Here is a 10,399-nt window from a genome sequence, read left to right as displayed (position 1 = left end):
ATCTGGAAATTAGAACCATTTAAGTGTTTGTACAAATTTGCAAATAACAAAACAAACAAAAAAAATAGAAAAGACTTGTACAAGGCTGGCGTTTAACCTATTTTCTATTCTTTTCTTTTTTTCCAAAAGAGTTTTGATAAGTCCATTAATTCAGCAGACGGACAACAGGCTACTGGTTCTCCTGTGAATTATGTGGCAATGTGAACAGGTCCAGAGCTGTTCCATGGAGGTGCAGAATGGAGAGCTTGGTTCTTTGTCATTCATCAGTTCAGCAGAACACAGGTCGTACAAACAAAAGTTTAACTTATCAAGGACATGAGACCATCACAGTATTACAAAAAGAGTAGAAACTTTCCTTGGACCAAATGAATATTTAAAAAAACAAAAATGCACACAAATACAATTCTGTAGCTACGGCTTATATACAAAACTTGAAAGCACACCAGGATCCAAGTCTTTTCTGCAATTATATGGTGTAGTGAGTTTGGCACTTCATTGTAATGAAATTTCCAATGGCACAGTCCTTATCTACAGCAGCACGTAACCTGCAAACATCGGGCAAACATCCTGTACAGGAAAAGTGTCTTCGCTGCCAAGTCCGACGAAAGGAAAAAAGAAACACTTTCTTTCTTTTTTTTTTTAATCAAGAAAACGAAAAGGTAGGGTGAAGGACATCTTTGGACTGCTTCTCTCAGTTCCTGCTGTCAGACAATCTGAAGTACTTTTAAGTGTAGCCTAGGAAAGAAAACACATACACACACACACTCATTGAATATACAGCCAAATTAAAATCAATTCAACTCAACGTATCAGGGTGACAGACATGCTTGCAGGGGGGGGCTGGACTTTCTCAAACAGCTCTGAAATCATTCGGTGGGAGAAAATTCCACTTTAAAAAACCCTTCAGCATTTGATTTGTATCAAATGTGTTCACTTATTGAAGAGTTGCTAAAAAGATGCAGCCATCTAGTCTGTCGAAAGAAACTCTCTAAAGCAGTTAGAGGAAAAGCTTCCTTACGTTTAAGCTCCAAAGGAAAATTTATAAGCTGCAAAAGGGGTGGAGAATGAATGATAAAAGGTGCCTCTCGGCAAGGGGCGGCCAGCTGCCATCCAAAAATCCCCAACCATGGAAGATACAAGGCAAGGTACTGGGTTCCTCTCTTCTAAGTCCTGTTTTCAGAAGGTCTTTTGATATCGGGGTGCTCTTACCTGCTCACTCGCTCGCTCTCAGCCTGACACCCAGCTGTGTGTTGTCGTCTTGACACTGTGTGGGAAGCTTTGGTTGGGCAACACATTGTCAAAGTTAAAATCCAACGTATCTCCATCCATGAGGTCATTCCGGATGATGGACTCCATGTCACAGTCCAAGCGCTCGATAAACATGCCGTCCAAGTCACTTGGGAGCTTCTCCTGGTGGAGAATGCCCACCCTGCCATAGCCATTGCAGCTGCTCACAGAGGAGTAGCCCCCCAGGGCATTCATCTGCATGGGGTGGGGCAGAGGCACTTGTAAAGCTGTCTTCACTGGGGCCAAGCGGCTCAGACCCGAGGTGTGGGGCATGGTGTTCACCGCGTGGGGCAAGGCACGCCCGTTAACCGCAGACGTCGACTGAGCATGTCCAGGGTGGCTGTGGGAGCTGGGGTTCATCATTTTGTTATGAGATGCCTGGCTGCCATAGGCTGGCATGACCGAATTAGGGCCCATCAACACATTCTGGCCAAGGACTCGGCTGCTGGGTTGAGCCACCCCAGGATCAACTGGTGTCATAATGTCATTATGGGGAGGAGAGTCAGAAGTAAGTAACTCCTTCAAGAGTCCCGGTGCACAGTTATACTGGCTCATGCCTCCGTAACTCGATTTGCTGTCCTGAAGCGTTTGCATAGGCATCTGGGGCAAAGGGCTCATGCTGGACTGGCCGTACGTGTATTTCTGGTAGTTTGGGCTGGGTGAATTCAGACTGGTGCTTGGCGGCGCAAACGAGTAGCATGGTGTCGGCTGCATCATGGTGCCCGGTGAAGACTGGGTTGAAACAGTTAATGACGTTGGCGATGAGAGAAGGTTGAGATTATCCAAAAGGTTTTCCATGTTCTCAGGACTGCTTATCTCAGACAGACTGGGCAGGGTAGAAGCCATCTTTGCAGCAGACGGTGGGTACACCATAGAATGCACATCCCCGTCTCCAAGATCATCCTGTTCAGTCATAATGGGAGAAAGCCTCCCACTAATAGTACTAGCATTCGAGCTAGTTCGAGGGCGAAAGGTACTCCAGTTATCAAAGTCATCATTGCTGTGAGAGCCAGGGCTTGCAGGCCACTTAGAAAACTGAGATCCTGGGCTGTCCCCGGCACCCTCCTGGCCAGATTGGAGGGATGCTTTTTTCTTGGCAGCTCGGCCTCGGCTCTTAGCAAATTTACTGTTGTTGTCCATGGAGGCGGCTCTTCTCCTGGGGGATTTCCCACTCTTGCCTCCCTCTGGATTAAGCATCCACCAGGAACTTTTTCCAGTTCCTTCATTCTGCACTCGAATAAACTTGCTGTGTAGGGACAGATTATGACGAATTGAATTCTGTAAAGCAAAACACCATGTTAGAAATACAATACTCCTCCAATTGGAAAACCCACCATTCGATACAGACACGTATCACATGGAAGACAAGTCAAGTTTTGAAAGAGTTTACGGTATAGATTTCAACCTGTACAGTCACTACGTGAGAGCTCAAATCAGTAAAGGAAAAACAGTATCGTATCTTAAAAACAGTATCTGTGTCTTAATTTAACGACGGGACAAAGTTAAATGAGCATTATTATAAACACCTTCTTTTACATAGCTCTATTTTGCAGGGAAATTACAGGAACTGGTTTTTAAACCACTTGGATTTGCTATGCAAATACCACTCCACAACAAAGTGCTATCAAAGCCCCTTTCCACTCTATCACGCCTAGAACTGCTGCAAATTCTCTTCGGATGGCACATTTGCCACTTACACAAAGTGAGAAGTTTTATATTATGGGGCCCACGTGGTCACGGAAAGGAGAGAAAAGAAGCAGGATATATTCTTAGTCAAGAATTAAAAGCCTGAAAGCTAGTAAGATGTAGATTCATTTACATCCTTAAAGTCCATTCGGCAGATATAGGTGAATATAAGGACAACTGGGCTGTTGTTTAAGTTTAGAAAGTTGAACTGCCAAAGAAAACGAGAGAAAGGAAGGAAGAAAAGAAAGAAAGAAAAGAAAGAAAGAAAGAGAGAGAGAGAGGGAGAGAGGGAGGGAGGGAGGGAGGAAGAAAGAGAAGAAAAGAAAAGAAAAAAGAAAAGAAAAGAAAGTTTAAATTCAAACGTTGTTCACAACCCTCTCCTCCCAGCAATAACCAGTAGCACGCACCACCTAACTCAGCCCCTGACACCCGTCAGAGGTTACACTCTGGCCAAAAAGCCGGTCTGGGAGGGACAGAGTGGTGGAGAGGACAGAGAGCTGGTGGCTTTGATCCACTGAGTACGGCTCCACAACTAAATCGCATGCGCCCTAGGACAGTTAGTAAAGAAAATCAACTGTTTTTGGAGCACTTAGGTGGCTCTGCTGCTCACTGGCTACAAACCTTGGGTAACTGCTTGGCCCCCATGTACCTTATGGCCCCTTTGGGGCTGTTCTATGGATTCCACGAGATAAGGTAGGTCAGATGCTCAGTGGTGTGTGCAACATGGTAGGCGGTCACCAAGAAGAAGGTGTTAGATGCCAACTTGGTTGGGGGATGGGGAGGAGGGGCCCAAGGCACCGCCCATTCTGAGCCCATTTCCCCCCTCCTAGTCACTGGGGTGTCGGTAGGAGCTTACGGGTATCACAAACACAAACCCACCACTCCACTCAGAACACACTGCAACGGGTGCCAGAGACCGTCGCAAGCTCCAGCAGAAGCCGTGGAGCCAGGCGGTAAACAAGGAAGCCCCAATGCAATTCCCCTACTGGACACGCGGCGAGACTAACAGCATCTGGAGAGCCTCTGGGACATGCGGACAAGGAAAGGCGGGCTTCCGAGGAGGAGGGAGCTTCTCTGATAGATTTTTTTGCCCCAGCACAGGACAGGGCACGCAGCAGACTCCATCATCAGGGCCCTGATCCCAAGTCCAGGGGCGGGGACCTGGGGACCTGGAGCAGGGCTGTGTGCGCTGTGTGCGTGGCCCCCAGACTTCCCTGGCTTCCTCTGCCGACTGAATGCAAGGCTCAGCCGACCGAGCCCCCCGAACCGCTGCGGCCCCCCTCCCTGACCACGGAAAGGCTCTGGCTGGATTTGTGGTCGCCCGGGATGCAGCCACGACACCCACACCCTCACGCCATCGCCGTGGGACGCAGATGCTTGAATGCCAATCACTGCGCCACAACAAAGCCTTGGCACACAGCAGGGTAGGCCGGGACTCAACACAGACTATGAGTTCACAATTTTCCTCATTAAAAGGAGGCAGAAAACAAAGGGAAAAAATCTCACTTTCTAAAAGGAGATGCAAAAGTCAGAGTGAGGCCGGACAGTCAAGGCTGAGAAATCCACATTTCAAAACGCCCTCTGACCCTCTGTACTACATTCCACCCAAGGATTGCAACACAGCAGCTATGTGATGAGCCCTTCTGCCAGGCCCAGGCGAGTGTGGGTCAGCCCCGGCCCTGAATGGGGACTTCCAGGCTGGACGCTGGGCAGGTGTGTAAGTGGATGGCAGTGAGGGTTTTCTTCTGTTGCCAAGATTCTCCTCTTCCTTCTCACCTACAGATCTATCCCCAACTCAAGACCGGCTTTGAGGACTTTGTGGACATACAAGAACCCTCTACAAGAGGCCCAGCACCGCAATTCCCCAATGTCCTATTTCATCCCCATAAGATTCCCCAAACCCTATGGGAAGGTTTTACTTACGCGCACGCACGCGCACACACACGCACGCACGCATGCACATACTGTGTGCTCCCAATATTCCATCATGACTATTTTGTTCTCTGAACACAACAGAAACACAGATAAGCGACGATGAAATCTCTGGAGGAAAGGAAGCTTGACTCCTGTCCCTGTCACATTTAGTAACTGATAAAGGGGGGGAGATCTTCCTAGATAGTGGCTTCCTGGCTGTCTGCACTGCCTGGGGGAGGGGGTGGCACAGCTCTATGATTCACATAATTAGATCAGATCATTTGCAATTGGGGGACATTTTTTTTTAATCTTATTTTTGCCTGGAAGCCATTCCTTTCTTTTTGTTTTTTGGGGTTTTTCTTGGCTGCGTTGGGTCTTCGTTGCTGCGCACGGGCTTTCTCTAGGTGCGGTGAGCAGGGGCTCCTCTTCGTTGCGGTGCACAGGCCTCTCAATGTGGTGGCTTCTCTTGTTGTGGAGCACGGGCTCTAGGTGCGCGGGCTTCAGTAGTTGTGGCTCGCGGGCTCTAAAGTGCAGGCTCAGTAGTTGTGGCACATGGGCTCAGTAGTTGTGGCTCGCGGGCTCTAGAACACAGGCTCAGCAGTTGTGGCACACGGGCTTAGTTGCTCTGCGGCATGTGGGGTCTTCCCGGACCAGGGCTCGAACACGTGTCCCTGGCATTGGCAGGCGGATTCTTAACCACTGCACCACCAGGGACGTCCCTGGGGGACATTTCTAACAAGACTGCAGAATCTGTCATGATGAAATCTTTAAAAAGTTCAGGAAGCATTCACTAGCTCGGATGGGACATACGCTAACTTACCACTTAGATTTACCAAGAAAAAAGTGGGGGGAGGGCGGGGAGTGGATGTAGAACAATCCCTTACTTATCAAAACATTATGCTACATATTTTCCTAAGAGGACCTTTCAGGTCGCTCTTTGAGCAACAGAGCTGTCTCCTAACTTTGCCAACAATTAAAAAATTTTTTTCCGAACAGGAAAAGGTTTGCTGCGCAGGGCTTGTTACATAAATTCCTGTTTTTCACACAGCCGGCAGGACATTAAAGAAGCCATGATTTCCAATGGGGAATACTGGAGTGGAGGGTGTTGAAGAGGTAAAGCTGTAAAAATACGTGTCGCTGTTAATGATGTTATGTCTGCAAATCTCTGCCGGATGCGGTGGACACAGCCGAGGCAGGGAAACTGCGGTTCCCCGTGACCTGTGCGGAGAGCCACACGCGGACAGCAGTGCTCTGACCACGCATAAATACCACGTGAGGAGAGAGGTAGGGTGAGAGGACAGGAGACTCGTGCACTGCAAACCACATACCTAAATCCCGAGGTTCTGCATGAGACCATCAGAGAAAAAGACCACTCAACAACTTTCCCCTCCACTAGCCGTAGTCTCCGCAGTCCGGGCTTGCCGCTCGCTGGTGCCCGGCTGGCTCTCCTCTGCACAAGCCCCTCGGCCGCCTGGCCCTTGACTCTCCCTCACCTTCTGCGTGCCTGGCCACCCCGAGCAGGGCAGCGAGTTCTTGGGAAGCCTGACCCAATGGAAGTCCGTGGATCGTGTTGGGGGAAGGGGCAGCCTGCACCCGGTGTGCCCTGGCTTGCTCAACCTGCTCTGCCAGCTGTTTCAAATGCCCGGGTGTTCATTTTGTGCACTCTACAGACCAGATTCCAGGCTTCCTAAAGGGCAAGGGGCTGGAGTGTGTTTTTAGCTCCTAATCTCAAAGCCCCTAACAGATGCTCTACACACACGATACATTCAATGAACGTTTGTTGACTGACATCCCAAAAACATCACAGGGAAGGTGTAATGCCTTCCACATCTTTTCTCTATCCGTTCGTGCACCAATTCATGCCAAGTAACTTTTATTGGGACTGATTTATGCTGGGTGCAGTGAAGGACGTCAGAAGGAATTAGTCACAGAGTCTGCCCTCCGGGTGTTTTATGATCTACCTGGGAAAGGAACAAGTCCACCTAAATGGCCACTCAGGACAAAAAATGATGTACAAAGGACTGTCCAGGAGCCTCGACTTCTTCCTGCCAAAGGCCACCACCCCCCCCCCAACTTCTGTCTCAGCCCAAGTGTCCTTTCCTTCCGGAAGCATTTCCTGAGAAGCCCATCCCAGCCTGCAGCTAACATAGGACCTGATTTACTCACCAGAAGCATGACTCTGCTATGTCTGGCTCCCCACTGCCCTGTGAGCTGCATAAGCTCGGGGACCTGGGCTGTCCTCTTGTGCGCTATATCCTCACAGCTCCATCACCAAGTAGACACTCAAGTATCTGTTGAATGGATTCATAGGTCCTACATGTACGGGGTTGTCGTGAAGATTAAATGAGATAACAGATGTCCTTACCTCGATCGATAGGCCCGCTGTTATTATTAAGATAATGGCACCTATAAGATAACATGTCTGTGTTTTAGAGACTCACCCATATTACAAACATTGGTCTCGTTTCTTTATAATCGTACCTTGTACTGTTCCCACTAAGACGAGGCTTTTACATGTTAGTTACTGGGAAAATAGACCAGTTTTGAGGTAGTAGTTAAGATATTTTCTCTCTGCACTAGACAGTGTCTGCTGTGGGCAGGTGTTAATGAAGGAATTTAGATACTACAGCTGGTCTGTTAACGCGCTTGCCGGGCGCGTTCTCAGAATCCTCAAGGTGGCTGCCGAGCCTTGCCTGCGGGCTCCGCGCTCTGAGTTCAGCTGGCGTGTGACGGGGAAGCAGCGGCAGGTGTTAGAGCAGGGCCACTCCCAAGGCCACAGGCTGGTGTGTCTCCTCGGGGGACCGTTGTGACTGAGCTCTGCGGGCCCACCGCCCTCCTGGCTGCAAGAAGCCACGCTCCAAGGCTGGGCCCCAGAGACGCTGAAGACACAGGGCAGGAACTGCCCCTTCCCTGGACGCCCTTAGCCTGGATGTCTAAAGCAATAATCGGACAGCCATCGACATGCAAGAAGAAATCTTTACACTTTTCACCTATTTTACATTTTTATCTCATTTTTTAAAAAATGAGCATGGAGAAGTTGATTTGAGAGCTAAGTTCCGTTTCTCCATTCTTTAGCCATTGAATAGTTTGTCTGTTCCAGCCTCAAAAAAAATTAAGTAAATAAAAATGAGCAAATGCATTATACAATATATACAATATGTTGGTACAGTATAAATGAATAAATGTACCATCAAAAAGGGTGTGATTTTTACAAAAACATTTAGAGAGCACTAGTCTATTACAGTAAACTTCCAGTCTACTAGAAGCCCCAACAAAGAAAACCAAGGGGGCAGACAGAACTAGACCTCCGTCAAGTCTAACGAACTCTTTCTTTGGTCCCGCAAGGCCTGGGCTGAAGAAATGGCCTGGGGTCCAACCCTCGGTTTGCTTCCCTCCTCCCCTGCCCTCCTGAATCCCACCTTCAGACCTGAGCTCCCACCCGGCTCCATCCAGCCCACGCACGAGTGTACGTGGAGACCACCACCTCTCAGCCACCACTCTACCCATCACTGCTGCATCCTACTTTCTGCTGGGCATTCTAAGACTACTCTGGTCTTTGTGTTTAACGAAGAATAAAACAAAAACCAGGAACTTAAGCTGAATACATCCTGCTCAGGATCCCCTGGCCTTCCTACTTTACACGTGGATTTTACCTTACAGTTTACAAACAGCTTTCAATACATCATGTCTCGTTCCATCCTTGCGAGAGCCCTATATAAGGCAGGTATTATTGGCCCCATTTTAAAAATAGGAAAACTGAGGCTCAGAAAATGAATCTCATGCAAAATAACTCTGCACACGACACCACTGCCAGCTGGAGAAACCACTTTTTGGCTTCACCATCATGAAGAAGAATCGAAGGAACATACTTAAGACTGAGGTTACATGTATGCATCTTGAGGGAGCGGAAATAATTCTGTCTACAAACACTAGTTTAGAAAACTCGTGTTCTGCCTCAACGGGTAATAAATTTACAAAATATGGTTTGCTTTTAATTCTAATTGGTTACTCTTTGTGGAAGGAAAGCAGAGCAGCTCAAGTGTGAATTTCAAATGTGAGCACCGCCCAGGGAAAGCCTGTGCAAAGGGGCTGTGAGGACCCATGAGGGAAATGGAAAGGCCCTCAGAGGTCCCACAGCCTAGAACTGCCCGTCGTCCTGGGAGAGGGTGGGTGTGAGCTACAGTCACCAAGTCAAACAAAAAGAGCTCCAAGCTAAGGCGCTGGAACACGTGACTAAGTGAACTTGTTGTTCTAGAAATTCTAGAAATTCTTTCAAAACGCTAGACACACTAGGTTTTTCCAAAAGCATTTTATCTAATTTCTGTGAACTCTGTCAACGTGCGCTATGGTTTCGTAGGCTCCCAGCATGGACTCACCCCCTCCTCCTGCTTCCTCTGTTTTACACATCCCTTCCTGCAGTTCCAAGAATGAAAACAAACTAAGGAGAAAGCAGGAATAATCTCTGTTCAACAGAGTTCCCGTTAGAGGTGCTAATAAAACAACAACTTCGTAAAATAATGCATTTTGCTTGCAAACAGAAGGAAACATGTGACCTTTTGCCCATGCTTCTTTTCTACAGGTGATGTCGAAAGATGTATGTTACCAACCGACAGCATAAAAATTCAACTTGAGAAAGTGCTGCAGTGGAAGATTTGCTGTGAAGAGCTTAATCTACATGCTTACACACTAGGCCCTGGCATCCAGCTCTTCTGTAAAGCTGATTTCATTTCCCCGAAACCTGTCCTTCTTGCCTGCACATCAGTGACCCCCTAAAGGCCACTCTCACCCCCAGTCTGTACTAGGACTCAGGCTTCCCTGGGAACCCCTGTGGACAGAGGACTCGAAGCCTCATAAAACTTGTGAGCTGGAAAACCCTGGGAAGGTCATCTGGCCTAACACCCTCATTTTATATTAGGGAAAATAGAGTTCAGGAAGATTAAAATGCAGGTGAAAGGCTTATGGGTGTTCATTTACAAAAAAGCAGAATCACATGGGGCTTTAGTCCTAGAAGAACAAGTGTCAAGGACATGCAATGACCCTCCCCCGACCACACCAACACTCAGCTACAGATTTCTCCAGCGGCTAGACAGACACACATTTGGCTCGAAGCAGCTCTATCTCTGACTCAAATCATTCCAAAGGAAGGAAAAGATGACTACATTAAATCGGCTTCTACTAAAAAAAGCACATCGGAGACTATGCTCTCATGTAAAACAGAACCAGAAAGACACATGTAAGATCTCATGCGAACCTTCGTGTTTTCAGGAGGCAGAGGGGAGGCGGATCCCAAGGTCAGACTGTGGGACCCCTGAGTCAGCTGGTCTCCCCAAGCCCCAGTCTTGATGTCTGTGACACAATACCAACTGTTACTTGGGATCGTTAGGGGCGGAACGGCATCATCTCCATGGAAAGTGCTCAGCGCATCACCTGGCACAAAGTGAGGGAACAGAGGTTGGCTATTTTGTGATGGGAAGTAAAGAGATGTATAAACAGGAATTTTTTAGCCATCATG

General features: G+C 48.1%; 1 protein-coding gene across 1 annotated transcript in view; it reads right to left on the bottom strand.

Moving 5' to 3' along the window:
- Positions 1-630: 630 nt before the first annotated feature.
- Positions 631-10,399, bottom strand: part of FOXO1 (forkhead box O1) — an 88,572-nt gene continuing 78,803 nt past the window's right edge. The window contains exons 2-3 of the mRNA XM_029210601.1: positions 1,210-2,565; positions 631-735 (exon numbers count right to left, since the gene is read on the bottom strand). Coding sequence (XP_029066434.1) covers positions 1,228-2,565 — 1,338 coding nt within the window. The 3' untranslated portion in view covers positions 631-735; positions 1,210-1,227. The remainder of the gene's footprint in view (positions 736-1,209; positions 2,566-10,399) is intronic.

The sequence above is a fragment of the Monodon monoceros genome, unplaced genomic scaffold, assembly GCF_005190385.1.
Source record: "Monodon monoceros isolate NGI ecotype Baffin Bay Population unplaced genomic scaffold, NGI_Narwhal_1 Super_Scaffold_8, whole genome shotgun sequence".
NCBI lineage: Eukaryota > Metazoa > Chordata > Mammalia > Artiodactyla > Monodontidae > Monodon > Monodon monoceros.
Note: the sequence above shows the minus strand (reverse complement) of the source record. Positions and strands in the feature narration are given on the sequence as shown.